The sequence below is a fragment of the Rhineura floridana genome, chromosome 6 (genome assembly GCF_030035675.1).
Source record: "Rhineura floridana isolate rRhiFlo1 chromosome 6, rRhiFlo1.hap2, whole genome shotgun sequence".
In the NCBI taxonomy this organism is placed as follows: Eukaryota; Metazoa; Chordata; class Lepidosauria; order Squamata; family Rhineuridae; genus Rhineura; species Rhineura floridana.
This window is the reverse complement of record NC_084485.1, coordinates 44,127,475-44,146,360: the sequence shown is the minus strand read 5'-3', so window position 1 is coordinate 44,146,360 and position 18,886 is coordinate 44,127,475. Positions and strand designations below refer to the sequence as shown.

At 40.7% G+C, this 18,886-nt stretch overlaps 1 protein-coding gene across 7 annotated transcripts in view; it reads right to left on the bottom strand.

Moving 5' to 3' along the window:
* Positions 1-18,886, bottom strand: part of NCOA6 (nuclear receptor coactivator 6) — a 74,522-nt gene that overhangs the window by 20,569 nt on the left and 35,067 nt on the right. For all 7 annotated transcript variants that reach the window (XM_061631610.1, XM_061631611.1, XM_061631616.1 and 4 more), the window contains 5 exons: positions 16,218-16,346; positions 15,014-15,829; positions 12,672-12,818; positions 10,575-11,694; positions 1,471-1,592 (listed from right to left, as the gene is read on the bottom strand). In XM_061631610.1, coding sequence (XP_061487594.1) covers positions 1,471-1,592; positions 10,575-11,694; positions 12,672-12,818; positions 15,014-15,829; positions 16,218-16,346 — 2,334 coding nt within the window. The remainder of the gene's footprint in view (positions 1-1,470; positions 1,593-10,574; positions 11,695-12,671; positions 12,819-15,013; positions 15,830-16,217; positions 16,347-18,886) is intronic.

The following is an 18,886-nucleotide window of genomic DNA, read 5'->3' as shown; positions in this document are numbered from 1 at the left end:
TAAAGTTTTTATAAAGTTCTGTGGTGAAGCTGCATTAGCAATACTGAGCAACACCCTTGTTGTCCCATTCTAAAAAAGGTATTAATGTAGAGCTGGAAAAGGTACAGAAAAGGTCAACCAAAATAATCAATGGGTTGGAGCATCTTTCCTACAAGGAAAGACTAAAGCATTCAGGGCTTTTTAGTTTAGAAATGAGATTAGAGACTGTCTGAGAAGTGGGGGAGAGACATGATGAAGGTTATAAAATTACGTATGGTGTGGAGAAAGGAGATACAGAATTTTGTTCTCCCTCTTTTATAAATATTAAAAAAACAGCCTTCTCCAAATTAGTGCCCTCCAGATGTTTTGAACTATAACTCCGATCGGCCCAAGCTCACATGGCTGTGGAGGGCACCAGGGTGAAAAAGGATGTACTGGAAGTTAGGAGTCAACCTATGAAGTTGGTTAGCAGTGGTTCAAAACACCTAAGAGAAAGTACTTCGATACATGAGGCATAACAAACTTACGGAATTTGCTCCCACTAGATGTGGTGATGGGCCACTGGCTCACATGGCTTTAAAAGGGGATTAGACAAAGTCACAGAAAGAGCAGACCGATAAACAAATGTTGGCCATAAATACAGAAATATTCAGTCTGGAGGATAGATCTATTGACCGCTATTAGCCACAATATCTATCTGGAACCACCAGATTCAAAAGCAATGTTGCTGAGGGCAAGCAATGGGGAAGGGCTGTTGCCTTTGTGCCCTGCTTGTGGATATTCTAGAAGCAACTGGCGGGAAACTGGCCAATGCTGAAAACAGGATGCTGGTACAGATGTACTGTTGATCTGATCTGAAAAGGAGGGCTGTTCTTACACCTATCAAAACTTACATAAGTTTTATAATCAGCTGCAATTGTTTAACAATTAGCAGGAGTTTAATCATCAGCTGCAAAAGGAAGATTGTTTACTAATTTTTGTTTTAAGAGTGTGAACCTAAGAAAAAGAAATACATGCAGACTGACAGAACCTACCCGCAGAATTTGGATTTCAGTGAAATAAAACAAAAACAGGGTAAAATGCAAAAACATTACGTAGTTTGTTAAAGCTTAAGGAAAGTGTGCATCTGTAATGGGATTTTGGCATTTCACAATGTAATCAATCTCTGACTCAGGACCACAATACATTATAGAATTAGTTATCAATAGGGTGTTCTGCAATGCAAGAGACAGACACAACTTTTTCCACCATGGGCATGTGTGATATATATGGCAAAAAATATGTCCTTAAAGTACACACATGTTATAAGGCATGCTACATAGATCCGATCAACCATAAAACGTGATGCAACTCCTCTGGATGTTCCTGCAAATGGTAGGCAGATCACACTGGGGTCAGTATTAATACAGTACCAATGATTTCATCTCTGAGGCACAGTAATACTATTGTACATGCAGGATATATTAAAAATAATGAAAACATGTTCATCACCTGGTAGCCTGTTTGTGAAGTCCGAAAGCTTATGCCCAGTGTTATCCAAATTTATACCTTGTTCGCCTGGCAATGCTGGCTGATCTGCCTCTTCAAGGCCTGCTGGGCGTGGTTCTGAAGCACTAAAGACAGAAATATGTATGACTAATGCAGATTTTTTTTTTTAAAGCCTGAAATTTATTTAATTTCATGATAGTGAGGGAATAATAGTACATGCAGGGCATCTCTCATACACCATACTTTCGATATAACAGCCAGCTCCTATTATGTGCAACACACAACTACCCCTTGTTCATTAAATTAGTTTCTCCAACACAAGGAAGATGTATTTTTCAGCCCTAGATCTCAAAATGATTAATTCAGGTGAGAAACAAAAAGGACCATTTAGCCACCTTGTAGCATACCTTTGCTCAGGATACTCCCTCAAGCCTCAGTTGTGTTCTGTCTCATTAAGAACATAAGAAGAGCCTGCTGGATCGGGTCAGTGGCCCATCTAGTCCAGTACCCTGTTCTCATAGTGGCCAACCAGACACCCATGGGAAGCCGACAAGCAGGACCTGAGTGCAAGAGCACTCTCTTCTCCTGCGGTTTCCAGCAACTGGAATTTTGAAGCATACCGCATCTGACTATGGTGGCAGAGCAGTCATCTTAATAATTTTCCCATTTTTAGAGCAAACTAACTACAAAAGTTATAATGTAGCGTATGGTACAATCCTATAATGTTTACTCAGAAGCAAGATCCACCATGTCAAATGGTGCTTAATCCATAGCAAGTGTGTTTAGGATTGCAGCCACTGTTGCTCAGTTGATCAGGTTCATGAACGTCTGTCAGCTGGAGCAGGAAGGCTGACATCTTATCAAATGAAAATTATGGAAAGTTGGTAACCTTTGAGAACATTCCATCATGTGACAAATGACAAGCATAAAAATCTCTGGTTACCAAAAATGACTGAAGGAGGCTCTGGACTAAGATCACACTGTTTAGTCAGTCTTGAATCAGAAAATGGCCCATTTTGGCTAGTATTGTCTACAACTCAGCAGCTTTCCAGTTTCAAGCAAGGTGTTTCCCAGACCTTTAACCCACAACACTTTAAGATAGCTTCCCCCAACCTTGGATCCCTAGATGGTGTTGGACTACAGTTCCCATTTCTGACCGTTGGCCATACTGGCTGGAGATGATGATTATGATTATAATATCCTGCCCTTCCTCCCAGAAGGAGGTTTAGTCCAACAGCATTTGGAGACCCAAGGTTAGAGAAAACTGCTTTTAGGAGAAGATGCGCCTTGAATAGCATAAGCTCTTTCCACTGAGCTATGGACCACTCACTAACACTTTTAGATTTAGTAGTGAAGCAACAAAAACCATGGCAGAATGACTGTAAGGCAGCGATCTCCTGCCGCATTGGCTACATCAATGCAACTTCTGATCCAGTGTGAGAAGGCCTGCGTGGGACAGGATTGGTTTTCCCTGATTAGACTTTAAAAGCTATAGGAACAGAATCACCGCTACAGCTTTTGATCAAGAGGAAGGGCGAGGCCTGAGAATTCCCCGCTACTCACCACCAAGCTTCCTGTTCACTCTAATCACTGTCTATTTCTCTACAAAAAATAGCTACTGCTGAGCTCTGCCTCTCCGCAAACTGATAGCAAACCCTTTGATGTGGTGCCAGGGATGTTGACTTCCATGCCAATGTTACATACTTCTCATAGTTTTTAGTGAGTCTCTATTAAGAAAGGCTGTTTATAATCAACTTTATCCTTTGTATCTCTGCTTTTGAACCACAGGACAGGAATGGATGAAGGTCACCCAGGGAAACTATGTTTGAGGATTTATATCTATGGAAAATGTTCCCTCATTTCATCCTGAAGATATATGCAAAATACAACAACAAGATACAACAAAATACAAAACAGGTTAAAACATTCAAGAAATTTGTTTTATCAAGGAAAAGACTGAGCTGCTCTAGGACCATCAAAAGAACTGAGAGTGGCATAACTTCAGGTGCCTTTTATATTCATGTATCCTTGGCACTCAATGGAAGAGATGAGCATTGCAGCGCCTGCTCGATACATGCAGCCTAGTCTTAAACGCCATACCAACGACTACTTAAACCATGTGGAGGGACCATGAGGAAGTGATTTCAAAAGGAACACCAGTTTAATCCCATTGAGAGTGACAAGGGTTTTCAGGCACTATGCCACATACAGCCACAATTGTTCAGAGCAGCCTTTGGGCCCCCAGTTGCTGTTGGACTACATTAGCCCCAGCCAGCATGGCCAATGGTCAGGAATCATAGGAATTGTAGTCCAGCAACATCTGGGGACCCAACAGTTGGGAAAGGCTGGAGACACAGAATTCTCGTCTCTAAACAATTCTGTCCCATTTCCTTATCCATTAAGGGTGCTTCCAGACTGCCACTATTTTCTGGTGGGATTCAATCACGTACCTGCTTGCAAATTCAGGTTGCACAATTAAAACTGACTTCTAGCTCTTGCGTAACAAATCTACCTCCCTCCCCGCAAATTGTCTTTTTGTGATAAGGAGTGTTGGGGAAATGCATGAGAGAGTATGATTTAAGGTTTGCTTTACGTAACATTGTCTAACCTCCCTACAAAAAATCAGAATGAATAATAAATAGCCAATGCTATCTAGCCTCCCTGCAACATGGGATAACCCAGAGCTAGCCATTGTAATGTCCACAAGTTGTTGTGGGCTAAAACTCCTATCAGCTTCCAGCATGGCCAATGGTCAAGGATAATGGGAGTAGTATTCCAAACAACCTGGAGGGCACCACGTTGGCTACCCCTGCAATAATCAATGTAACTGAAGTATCTACTGCCAGCCCTGCATGAATTTATTGGATATTATATCTTAAAGTTTAAAGCTAAACTAAATATAATCTTTGTCCCAAAGGTAAGATTCCAGACTAACTATATTAGTCTGCTGTAACAGATATGGGAAACAGCCCTACAACATCGAGAGACTCATATTTGTAAAGCAAGAGTTTCTTCACCATGCATCTGATGAAAACCTCTTGCTTGCAAAAACTGCTGTTGCAATTAGGGTGTTTTTAAAAATGCTTTTTTTCACATATAATTTTCAGAAGAGAACAAAACACAATGCAGATATTAAAAGGTGAAGTTTTAAGGCGTTACCTTTTTTTGGTGGTGCTAAATTTAAAAACAAGCAATGGGTGACTTCTAATTGTGCCTATCTGCCAGGAGGAGACTTGAGCTTCCACAATGGGACTTCCCCTTCCTGTTCTCCCTCCTGCAGCCTCCCCTCACTCCCCTATTATCTGTGTGAGGGTCGAGAGATGCTCCAGACCACATGGGAGTGAAGAGGGTCTTGAAGTTGTCCTGCCATGTGAGTGATGGGGGACGTCACCCAATTTTATTTTTTCAAATGTTCTGCCCTAATTTTAGTTGCAGAGATTTTGCTCAAGTACATTCACCTTAATGCTCACCTCTCCATATTCCACGTTTGTTAAGCAGGTGTCCTCTGAAAATTGAGTCTCAGTTCTCTTTGTGGCTTTATGTCATGCTATACACTTTAGAGTACTGTGCTGGATAGGTGATGGATAAATTGTTCAACTTAAATTTCCCTGGTTTTTCACATTTAATTTGTCTTAATCCTTAAATGGGTTGTATCCAATGTTGAGCAAGCAGATTTCTACTCATGCAGTGGGATTTCTGCTTCCTCTCTTCCCCCATGCACCCCTCCAAACCTGCTCCAGGGGGTTCTGGAGAAGATTTTGAGGGCATACTCAAGAACCACAAACCCCAGCAAGGTTGTGTAAGATCACACAAAGCATTAGAGCAGGGTTGATGTTAAGTATTTTCAGCTCGTTTGTGGCTTACAGATGACATCAACCTTGCTCTAATGCTTTGTCTCTTACCACACCCATTCATTGTTTTACTGTACATAAACACCTTCTCTTCTCATGATTAGTGGGCTATACAATAAACATTTTTGGCCATGCTTAGGATTTATTTAAAAAGCAAGAGGACATTGGTAATCAGCACATAGTTGTGTTATCTTACTGACATTTAACCTTGCTGGAGTTTGTGGTTACTTTTTAAAAAAGGGGCAGCAGAGAGGACTTTTTGCCTCTATGGCTTGCCAAAACGACAGGGTTGGCAATTAAGGGTCTAGAAAAACATTGTATGCCCACGGTTTTCTTTTCCAAAGTCAGGAAGGAAGAGCAGTTGGTTAGTACCTCCACAAAACCCTTTGGCTAACATTTTGTGCTGAAAAAATCCTAAGCAGATGGAAAAAGGACAAGGGTACATAATTAGCTGTAGGCTCACAGTATTTGCGAGTAAAATCTGCTGCTGCACACACACCCATCCTAAATCAATCATAATCATGCACTGAAACATCAGTTGAGACATTCTCTCTTACTCTTACATATCTTTCCAGTGGTGCTCTTTTTTCCCTTTGCCATTCTCACCAAATTGGAAGGGGGGGATGAGGGAAAAAAAGAACTGTTATCAGTAACTTCCTTCATGTTCACCATTATAGAAATCACAGCAAGTTTCTGACCTAAATGGAAGAGTTTTGCTCTGGTAGTTCCCGCTTATTCTAATTACTGTCTCCTTAGGAAACATTAAACAGAGAAAAGGAAAAAGGAAGCATACACTTCAAAATATGTTTTTAAATTTAAACTGATTTAAACTCAAAGGCTTTGTGTGTGATAAGAACACTAATGAAATGAATGATGGTGGATCTGTATCATCTGATGTTCAGGTACAGTTGGTATGGAGAGTATTAGAACTGGGAGTTTTCAGCAACTCTACATAAACATTCTGGTTGTCACCTGTACCTGTACAATCTCTCTGCCACCACCAAAATCATTGCCAAGAAATTCCAAAGTTTGATGTGGGGGATCAAACTGAATTCAGAACAAAGTGTGTAAATTGAACTTTATTCAGGTTTATGGCCTCTTCTTTCGTTGATCAGATCTTGTTGGGGTCACTCTCCGATTCTTTGCTGTCTCCCTCTCAGCCACTGTTCCCAGAAGCTGTAGAACCGATTCTGGTCTGACACCTAAAGAGTAGGTGCAGGATGCATGGCTGGTAGTGGAGTCTGTGAGTGGGCATATAAGTGTGCAGTAATAAGTGTGTGGGAATAGAATGTGCAGCAATATTCTTGCTTCTTTTTTCCAGTGACGCTTTACTTTGCTTCAAGTGTGATCATTATATATATTTATATATTTAATTTGAAGCAGCTACATGGTGGTGGGAAAGATTTCTTTGCCCCAAGCAACTATATTTTATGCCACTAATAGTCACTATGCTACTCTTTCCAAGACCCAGAACACTACGTGCCCTAAAAGCTCAGAAAAAGAGAGGTCTACTTCTCTTCCCATTCTGACTATGCTTTTGTTGAAAGAGTAGCATTTAACTTTTGTGTTAATTGTTCTAATATTGTCAAGCTTGCTTATTTCATGGAAACATTTATGCACCAATGAAAGCAAACCTATCCAATAAGCTTCAGCAAGCAAATTCATCTACTGTCACCATTACCAAGTTGCAGAGAGAGGCACCAAGTGAAGGCAAATACCACGGCTGTTAACAGCCAGAAATATATGATGAGCTCTAATGCTCTCATGATAGAAGATATCAAAAAATTCCAGTGCACAAATGAAATATAAAGACAGTTAGAAGACCCAGAATGTTAACTATCAATTATGAGGGGAAAGATCTCTTGGTTAATACAATGCTTATAAATCAAGAAATGGATTGCACAGAAGTCTCAACTGGAAAGAAAAATCACTCTGGAAGTTTCTCACTCCATCAACTGTGTCTCTTACTTTCTACAACAACCTATCTCTGATGTCTGCAACAGATTGCTCTTCATCAAATTGTTTTAATAATCTCACACCATCCCTTGAACCAGATTTCCATTTGTCTCAGAAACTACAAAGTGCAAATCAATTCACTCAAGATAACTTTTTTTGCTATGTTCTGTTTTAAGAGCATTTCCTGCAGAGGAGTGAAAAGCTCAATAGCTACTTTTGTATTTCCATCCAGACAGAATTTTTTTTATTGATATCTGTAAGAACTTATACCACTGTATTACATAAATGCTGTGCTAACTGAATTAGCACAACATATTAGCAATAGAGTATGAATGCAGAAACAAGCCAAGACATAACATAGATCTAGTGTATAAATTTGGTTTCAGGAAATTAAAGATACAGAATTTTAGTATTGTTCACTATAAACTCAATGCAGTTCATCATGAAAAAAGTGCCTTACATGGACACACAAGTGTGCCAGGCAGTTACAGGAAATGGAAGGCCCATACACACCTTCCATATCTTTAGTCTATTATTATTATGCCCACTTCCCATCCCATTTGGTCAAAGAACATGAGCTCCAAATTTGCATTCCTTGATCAAGCAGAAGGGATGGACAGGGAATATGGGAAATGCACACAGAGATCTCTTGGCAATAGTTTAACATAGCTATATAAGACGTGCAGTTTATATTGTTCATCTGGCACAGTTCCTGAGGAAACAATAGCATGTCTCCTTCCACTGCCAAAAGTGTTAATCCATGGGCTAGAAAGGTCTACTGGCATCCAAGCCATACTATGTAATACAAGCCACTAAGCCTAAATCACTGACGTGTTTAGGCTCTCTTTTTAAAAACTCCAGAGAACAAATGTCATAATGTCATTAGTTGCACAAGTAAACTTTACAAAACCAAGTTTCTTGCATAACAAAGCCAGCTCTCCCCTCCATGCTCTCTTCAGTTTATTCACTTCCTTGATGCAATAGCTTAAACTGGAGAATAGCCAGAAAAAACATTTGTTATCTATCTGAAAGTTCAAGTTGTACTGATACCACACAACCAGGGACCTGTCTTGGTCAAGTTCTTATTTTGTCACTGTTATGAGGGCAATAATACTAGCGTATCTTACATGAGCGCTCCAACGTTTAGAAATATACAAAGCACTTCAAACACGAGAGATTGTTAAGTATTGTGTTTTGGAGGAGCCTGAAAGCCACACAGTTAACTCAAAAATCAAACAGGAGTGTTATGGTTACACAGACAGTTCTATTCAGTGGGTTGTAGTTAACTAAATCCTACTCAAGAGTAGATCCATGAACATTAATGAACCTAAGTTAGTCACATGTATTAACTTCAATGGGTCTACTCTGACTAGGCCTACTGTTGAATACCACCCACTGTGTCTGTGTATTGCAATAGACTAAACCAACTTTCTCCTAAATTGGTGCCCTTCAGCTCTTTTGGCTTACAGGCTGCACTGGCTCAGGCTAATAGCAGTAGTAGTCCAAAACAGTTGGAGGGCACAAGGTTGGGGAAGGCTCAACTAAACTGTCCGGCTACAGTCAAAATCTTGGAGGTTCATATGGCCATGTAAATTTAAAATACACTTTTAAAGATACATGTACTGCTCACTACTACCCATGAAAAAACCAATTTATAAAAGTAGGCAACCTTGCTTTTCTTTCAAGTCAAACTAGCAACAGAATCCAGGAAATAATATCTTTTCATAGAATTGTGAGTCTTTTCCTATTAATCTGTTATAACAGAAAGTCATCCAGCGAATATATTATTATATTTTTACTATCTAATGATGTGTTCTCAATTTTTAATAACCAAAATATTTCATATCACATTTTTTATTACCTATTTATCTGTTTCTGCATGTTTCTATTTCAATAAAGTTAAGTAATAAGTTGTAATGTCTTTGGAAGCAAGAGATCCTTTGAGTTAATCACTGTAACACAACAGACTAAGTTTTCATCCTAACAATTAAAAAACCCTTTTGAAGAAACTTAATGAGCAGGTTGTGAAAATTAACAGTCCAGCAATTTCATTCATGTAAAGGGGTGGAAGTGTGGGTTGTGGAATTATAACCTACCAACCAATACACATGTGACTAGGGCATCTGCAGGTACAGTCATGACCATGATTTCAAGTTTCTCACTCATTTTGGGAAGAGAAATGCTGTTGTCATTAAGGAATTTGTGAAAGCCATGGCTCACAAATTCATTCCTTTATGAAGAAGCAGGAGGAACAATCCTGAGGCCCACTTCAGAGTCCTAGAGCCTACTGTAAGTAGAAAACTGCTGGACTAACTACCATACAAATCAACTTATTGTATGAAATGAGCATGCTGTTGTAGGAATTGCTCTTCATACGTCTATCCACTGAACATGTTATAGTGGGTGTTATATAATCAACTGTGAAAATGGGGTTTTATTATTTGTGTCTAGGCATTTTGTTTTTATATAGCTCTGCCTATGTAGTAACAGGACAACTGTTACTTGTTTGTCCCATTAATGATCCTGCAGATGTTATCAAGTGGTAAGAAAGGCTCAATGCCTCCTACCCTGTTTTCTTTCCATTGACACTGCTGCTCTCAGGTGGCCTGGTCTGGCCATTTTCTTCAGGTCAACTACACAGGGAAATCATCTATTATCTATCAATAGAAACATATTTTCTGGCCTGCAAAAACGGCATGAAGCCCCATGGTAAATGAAGGGAAAAGGAGAGCTGGTATGTGTACTTAAGATGACAGAGATAGGAGCAGAGTTAAGATAGAGTAGTAGGTGGCTGTGATCTAATTGCATCAGGGACATTGGGGCAGCAATATCCATAGGTAGAGTTCCATACAAAACACTCCTATTCCTTACAGCCACCCCAATCTCTCATTATTTTATAGACTGCACAGAAATGCCCAGTAGTGACATGCACACTGAGTAGGAACATGTCTGAAAGCGCTCTTCAATCATTTGTTGTGCTGATAATTCAATTAAAAACCTGTCTTCAAGGTCTCTTCTACATCAGCCCTATACATAAAAAAGTTTTCATCTGAACAGTGACACCGCTTGGGGTTCTAACTTAACTAATACAAACACAGAATAAGTTGTTGGTAAAGTTACTTCTTTAATTCTCTTCTCTTTATTTCTGCATGGGATAGAGGTGTCAATTGCAAAACTGCCAATGCTTTATAGATTTAGAATCTTTGCTTAAAATAACTGCTAGCAAACGCAAAGCTATGTTCAACTGAAATGTAAACACACTTGGTTCAGTTGTGTAGGAAACAAAAATGTTAAACCTACTTAATTTGTTCTACTTGCTGATTATTTTTCTTCTTCCTTGGAGGTTTTTTCTTCTTGGGTTTATTGGCATTTTGATTGTTCGGTTTGCTGTTCACCCCAAAATGTCCTGCAGATATGTCACTTTGTAGCAAGTTTACCAACAAAGGGCTTGTTAGTGTGACATCCTTGTTAACAGGAAAACCTGGGTTTTGTCCACAGGAAATCTGATTCCCATTTTGGGCTCCACTAAAAGGGGCACTAAAAGGCATCCCATGACCAGCAAAATGGCTCCCTGATGTATTACTATTTCCCTGCATCCCTTGTAAGTGGGGAGGCACCATATTTCCTTGTTGCATAGAAACATCAGGTAACATTTGTGTCAAGTTCACATCACTGTTTGTGGTAGTGGTGGTATCACCCAGTTGCTGAGACATGTGAGGGTTAGCTCCTGTGGGTCTCAGAACTTGTCCTTGAATCCCCATAACCTGAGAAGGATTGCTGTTCACAGGGCCTTGCTGGGTCATCATCTGCCCTGTGAATTGCACCATGTTTCCTTGCATATTGGGAGTTGGTCCTCTCATTATTTGAGCTGGCCCCGTCATAACATTGGACTGACTTTGAGCACTGAATGGCTGCTTATTTCCTTGCATCTGATTGGTCATCATCTGCTCCATCATTGAATTTTGCTGCAACAAAACCTGACCTTGGGGTCCCATCATCTGATTATGTGCAGCCATCATCTGTTGGCCTTGCTGGGGAATCATCTGCTTGGGTGGTGTCATCCTTTGCTGTGATGGACCAAGATTTTGGTTCTGAGATGTTACCATCATCTGGCCCTGTGGCATGAGCTGAGCTCGAGAAAGTATCATCTGGTTTTGAGGATTTAGAGATCCTTGAGGCTGAATGTTCACCATCTGTCCTTGGGAGGACACTATTTGTTGGTGCATTCCCATTAGCTGAGATGGTGGTCCTTGTGAAGGCTGTCCTTGCATGTTGCCCATATTAACTTGTGGAACTCCACTGGTGCTTGTCTGCTGGTTGCTCATATTTCCATGAAGTCCCATTAAACTGGTCTGCATCATATTTGATGGGCCATGTTGAACTTGCAACTGATTCTGGGGAGGACCATTTCCTTGACCACCTTAAACATTTTAATAGTACAAGTTAGAAAATTTTAAAGTGAATTAGTATAAAAACATGCAAATTAATAAAGTAGTCCAGAAAAAAATTCAGTGTGTTTATCATTCACAATACTATCAACATTCCAATATTTTAAATGACATGGTCTCAAAGGATTTGTAAATGGTGGAAATATTAACCAATCCTAAGATTTACTCTCTAAAAAACATTTCTGCCAATCACACTTGATCAGAACATCCAAAAAAGTAAGAGGTAACAAATAGAAGTTAACAGCCCCAAAACATCATTAAACAGAACAGTATTTAGAATCTTACTGAAAGGAAATACAATTTTAAAATGTTTCTAAGTCCTTTGCTAAATAAAGGGACAAAAACGTTTGTGGAAAGGGTGAAAGGTTTTAATTGGTTCCCCCTTTTTTCTTTCACAAAAGCCAATGCCTCTATTGCACCTACTTTTAGACAGCTGTTTCTTGCTGAAGTCCATAACAGCAAATAGTAGAAGACAACTTTTGAAAATGGCACAGAATTTCTTGCACTTTCTTCCAGACAAACAACTTTTGAGGCTGACAGTTCTGTGTCATTTAACATAGCAGTTATGGTCTACACATACACATATTAAGGCAACATCATGTGCCAAATAATGTGGGTTGTATTCAATGGTGACTTTGTGCTTGCACAAGGCAGAACACCTGATTGTCACCGATCTGTCCCATCCAATTAAATGCAGTCCCCCTGCCCCCCAAAAGCTTCTCCTGAAGGTTAGGGAACCCTCAAGAACAATATAAGATATGACATAAAGGACTGTAATTGGTGGGGTTGTTGTTTTTTTGCAAAAATGGAATGTGTTGCCTTGAGCTAGCAGAAGCAGTTCAGCTAGCCTAAAGCCACTACTAGATACCACACTGTATAGTGAGTTTATAGTGAGCTGCCATAAATGAGCAAAACAGACAAGTAATCCAATAAAATTCAACTGACAGACCTGTGTGTTGTATAGTTTGACTGGTTTGCAGTTGGGGTGTTCCACTATTTACAGGCGTCCCTGGTGCTGTAGAAGGCACCTGACTTTGCATGAAATTCTGATTTGCCTGTCCTGCAGGAAAGCCAGGTGGGAGACGCTTGGGCATTCCTGGACATAAATTAATTTTGTATATTAAAGTCACTGCATATTAATATTAATCAATACATTTTTATAATTATAAATTCAGATAAAAGCTAAGATGATAACAAGGCATCTGGAAGAATTCTCAGGGAAAAGAGACAGAGAGGGAGCACCTGACTGTTTGCCATCAGGAGATTCTTCCACCTGTCATGTCCCACCTTCCTGCCCCAGGAGCCTTCATAAGTGAGCAGCAGACAGAAAAATGGTGAGGGGGTTTCTCAACTTTGGGGGCGGGGTTCTGGTCTTTTGACTTTAGGTATACATTTTTTGGGGGAAGGGGTGTTAACAGTTGTTTCTACTATTAGCTTTAGAGTTACTTTGCGAGATTAATTCACCTTTTAGTAAGCTTTGTACTAACTTAATTTTCTTTGATATATTTTAAACAAATTAATTGTTTAAATGTTAGCACTGTAGGGATTTTGTATTTTAATTATATATTATGATTATTGCATTTTTGTATTTAGCCTTATTTCCTGCAAGCTACTCGGCGCACAAATCTGTGGAAATTGCAATATATAAACAAACTGACTACGGACGATGACTATAGCTATGGCAAGTCATGAAGGAGAGACTAGGTTGGACAACCTAGACACAAAACATTAGGAAGGATAATGATAATGGTTTTCATTACCAGAGATAACAGTGTTTGGACAATTATATTATGGCTTAATAAGCTGAGGTATGAACAAGCCTTTTAAGCAGTCATATACCCCTTGGCGTGAGCGAGAAAGCAAACCAGGAAGTCTTCCACTGACTATAGGTTTCCATTTTGTCAAAACTGGGAAACTATTGTTAAACACTTCAGAACAAGCCAGAATATTACGTCAAATTTAACCATAGCTAAATATCCTGACTTGTTCCAAAGCTGTTAACCATAATTTCCAGTTTCAGATGAAACAGAAGACTATAGCTGATGAAAGACTTCCTGGTTTGTTTGTTCTCACTATGGAGGGGCAAAGAGGTTGGATGTGCAGCCAAAAGGCTAGTTGATATCTCAATTTGTTAAATGAATAAATTATAATTTGAACTCTTCCAACAAGTAATTGTTCATTACTAATTATTAACTGAGGATGCATGAGCAACAGATTTATATAACACGAGATTTATATAACACGTTCCCAATTATAAAATCATTTCTGTAACTAAATAAGGGGCTTAAGTATGTTGTAGAATCTCCTCCCTTGGAAGATTTCAAGTGAAGCCTGATCTGAACTGCATTTTGATCTAGGAATGCATTAGTGATTTATAGTATTTCATCTCAAAGCAGGGGTTTGAACTAGGTGATATCTCATCCAACTCTTTTATTTTTATAGGAATAGCGGAGTGACATACACAACATATGAACGTGTGTGTCATGTCCAGGAAAAATCCTGTCATATATTATTCTACACTTATTTTATTTATTTATTTATTTATTAGATTTATATACCGCCCGACTAGCGATAGCTCTCTGAGCAGTGAACATAAAAATAGCATAAAAATACAATAAATAACAGAATAATACTAGTAATACAGTCAAAAATCAAATACAGTAACATTTTTAAAGTAAATCAATTTAGCTTAAAATGCTTCAGAGAATAGGAAGGTTTTGACCTGGCGCCGAAAAGAAAGCAAAGTCGGCGCCAGGCGTACTTCCTCGGGGAGACTGTTCCATAGTTTGGGGGCCACCACTGAGAAGGCCCTAGATCTTGTCACCACCCTCCGGGCCTCCCTATGAGTTGGAACCCAGAGGAGGGCCTTTGTAGCAGAACGTAGTGTACGGGCCGGTTCATATCGGAAGAGGCGTTCCACCAGGTATCGTGGTCCCGCACCGTATAAGGCTTTATAGGTCAATACCAACACTTTGAATCTGGCCCGGAAACATACTGGCAACCAGTGCAAGCGGGCCAGAACAGGTGTTATATGCTCGGACCACTTGGTCCTTGTCAGCAATCTGGCCGCCGCATTTTGCACTAGCTGTAGCTTCCGAACTGTCTTCAAAGGTAGCCCTACGTAAACCGCATTACAGTAATCCAACCGTGAGGTTACCAGAGCATGTAAATGCTTTATTAGATTAGCCAGAAATTCACATGAAGTTATGCATTAACTCAGTGCATATGTAAAACATATCAATCTGCTGTAACAACTAGGCATAAACATTTTGCAATAAAATGATTACTTACCTCCTAGCCCAGGATGCAAGCCCTGTGGACCCTGGTTTTGCTGTTGCATCACCATGAAGTTGGGAGGTACATTTCCCTGCTGTACCATAGGATTACGGCTAGGAGAATTTATAGGCTGTTGGAATCCCTGGGGGAGAGTATTATTCTGGGGAGGCCTTGGTCCCATCTGCTGTTGTGCTTGGTTAACTGTTGGGGAGGATGCAGGAGATCCCTGCTGAAAGGAGGAGGGAGAGGAGGCAGGTGATTTGTTGGTCAGGTGGGGTTGCTGTAGTGGTGTAGGTACCCGTGAGGGCCCTCCCTGAAGATTCTTCATCTGAGGAGCCGTAAATTGGCCAGAGTTGTTCATCTGAGGAAAGTTTGTGTGTGCCTGAGAAGCTTGTTGGCTTCCAAAAGGGTATGGGGGTGGGGGATGAGAGGGTGTTTGTACCGTTGCCAAAGATGGTCTGGCTTGGATTTGCTGCTGCATTTGTCCAGGCAAAGGGGCTTTTTTCCAGCCCTGGTTAACTGTCAATGTGCCCACTGTGCCTTGTGATGGAGGAGGCTGAACTGTTCCAGAAGGCACCTGATTCCAACCAGGAGGAACTGGAACCTGAGTTGGGGTTGTGAAGGAAGGACGGATACCCTGTTGTGGCTGCTGGTGCTGTTGAGGAGGGCGTGGTTGCAGCTGCTGCTGTGGCTGCATCTGCTGGAAGTTGGCTGGGTTTATTTGCCTATTAACTGAAACTGGCTGTACTGAATGCAGCTGAGGCACTACAGATCCAGATGGAAGATTTTGCTGTTGGATAGTTAGCCCTGATAAAAGTGGATCCACTGCATCTATGAAGGCAAAATGGAGAAGTAAAATAAATATCATCTCTACTTAGTCTAGTAGTATTCAGAGGAACAAACATTTTCTTGTTCTGTCTTTCTCTCACACACACGCAGAGTTCAGAACATTCTTCAATAATTTTTCACCAAACTTCACATTGCCGTGGGGAGGGGGAAGAAAGAAAGAGAGAGAGGAGAAATGCAGGCAACAACAATGAATATGAAATCTGCAAGAATATTTTTAATAATTCAAAATCTTGCAATTCATTCTACTCTAAAGTAGGTAACAGCTTGGTTAAATATGTAGAATGTATTTCCAGATTAACAAGCATAAACCAGAGAAAATGACACACTCATTTCTCCAGAGTGATATCCAAGTAGGGTCTACATTTACTACCTGACTGAGACGCCGGACGAGGTGTTCTAGGCTGCAGCTCTGTATTAGCTGCATTTGTCATCATGGACGATGATACATTCCCACTCTGTTGCATCATGACAGTTGCAGGATTGTTTATTCTTATTAACCCTAGAAATGTAATCATATTTTTCACTGTGTAAATTTACAAATTATCACACTGCAAAGTGTGGAACTGCACAGAATAACAAAAACTTCAAACTCTAATGAAATTTGGAAGGGTTTTTTTGTATATTTCTTTAGTTTTAGAAAATATGTACCAGAAGCAAGCATAAATTTAGAAATTCTAACCTAACTGCCAGATATGGGGCAAAAACACTCCTACACAGACATAAGAAGGAGAAGGAATTGCTGCAAACAATATTGTGGAGAGCCAGTGTGGTGTGTTGGACTAGGACCTGGGGTACCAAGGTTTAAAACCCCACTCAGCCATGAAGCTCAGTGGATGACCTTAGGTGACTGTCTCTCAGTCTAACCTACCTCACAGGGTTGTTGTAAGGATAAAATGGGGAGGGGAAACCATGAACGCCACCTTGAGTTCCTTGGAAAAAAAGGTGAGATATAAATGTAATGATTACTAGAAGCCAACATGGATTTATCAAGAACAAATCTTGCCAGACTAATCTTATTTTATTTTTTGATTGTCTTGAGTACTGTGTCCAGTTCTGGACACTGCACTTTAAGAAGGATGCAGACAAACTGGAACAGGTTCAGAGGAGGGCAATGAGGATGATCAGGGAACTGGAAACAAAGCCCTTTGAGGAGAGACTGAAAGAACTGCGCATGTGTAGCCTTGAGAAGAGAAGACTAAGGGGAGATACGATAGCACTCTTCAAGTACTTGAAAGGTTGCCACACACAGGAGGGCCGGGATCTCTGCTCGATTGTTCCAGAGTGAAGGACACAGAATAACGGGCTCAAGTCACAGAAAGCCGGATTTCAACTGAACATCAGAAAACCTTCCTATTAGAGTTGTACAACTATTAGAGTGGATTACCTAGGGAGGTGGTGGGCTCTCCAACCCTGGAGGCATTCAAGAGGCAGCTGCACAGCCACCGTTGGGTATACTTTAATTTGGAATCCTGCACTGAGCAGGGGGTTGGACTTGATGGCCTTATAGGTCCCTTCTAACTCCACAATTCTATGATTCTATGACTATATTATATTATTGTAAGCATCATGCTACCTGTGAACACTTTTGCAGAAGCATTTACAGGTAGTGTGACACTTAGAGGTGAGGAGGGCAAGGAGAAGCAAACCTTGCCAGCAATGGTGGCGAGGCAGCAGCAGTGGCAATGATGATGAGAGGGGCAGCAGGAGGGTTTAGGAGGAAGGGTCCAGCTGGCTCGAACCCAGGCCTTGCCGGGGCCTGGCGGGCGGGCGAGTGAGCAGCAGCAAGGCCATAAGGTAAATGGGAGTTGGGGGGGCTTGGAGACCCTCATAGGGGGCAGGGGAAGGCTTGGACATGCTTGTGGGGGCATGGAAGGTTTGGGGACCCACAGGGGAAAATTTGTAGATCCATGGGGGGAGGTTTAGAGACCCGGGGGGGGGAGGAGGAGAGCTTCAGTGATCAGTATGCACACAGGGGGGCTCTGGTGACCTGTGTGGGATGGGTGAGGAGGTGGGGAAATAGCTTGGAGCACCTGGCAGAAGGGATGGGGGAGTGGTAGGGAGCAGCATGGCAAAGGGGGTGGGGGAGGCCTTGGGGAAACTGTAGTGTGGGATCTAGGCGGGGTTGGTGAGTGAAGGGGGCAGGAGCACCTATTAGCTTCATAAAATTAATTCTGTCAGCAAGGAATTATTCATATAAAGTGTCTGTTTTGTCCTCCTGGCTCTTATTTTTTCCATTGCATTTTATACACCATTCAGCTTTTGTGTTTGCCATTACTACAATTGTAAGCAGCAAAGGCAAGCCAATTTATTTATCTGAGTCTAATGGGTGAAATCCAACATTGTGTGAGTGGACTTCTGCTCAGGCAATAGGCCTTCCCCTTCCTTTCTACCCCCTATAGCCCCCTCCTACATCTTCCCCAAATCTGCTGCAAAGGTTTTCCCAGAGCTGATTTTTGAGGGTGTATAGGGCCTGCAGAGAGGGGAGAGGAAGCAAGTCCAGTTGTACAAGCAAAGGTCCATTCTGCTTGTGGATGGACAGCACTGGAATTCACCCAATAAGAACTTTCTTGGTTTGTGACTTACATTTTCTATAAATATATTAAAAAGTTCACAGGGCTGTCAGCATCCTTGAAGAATCCCATTTCAAATTTTGGGTCTTTATTCATATCATTTACTCTAATGATAACATAAATTATATAAAAAGCTGCCACTCTAATGTTGTACAAGGTTATGGGATTGTTAGATTTTTAGCGGTCTATTAAATCAATCGTTTATTACAGTCTGCCAACCAATAAGTGAAGTAGAAAATATGAATCAATTTTTAATTGTTAACCCTGGCAAGCTAGGAACAATCATAGCAGGTCTGAGAGATATGACAGCAGACAACATTTAGATATTTTGCCACCATTTTGGTAATAGATGTATTAGTTCCCCCAAGAAAGGTACTTAAAAACTGACCACAAAACCTCCTTGGGAATTATATGTTCTCTAATCCCTTGATAAAATCTATAATAGAAGAATATATGAGAGAGAGACTGT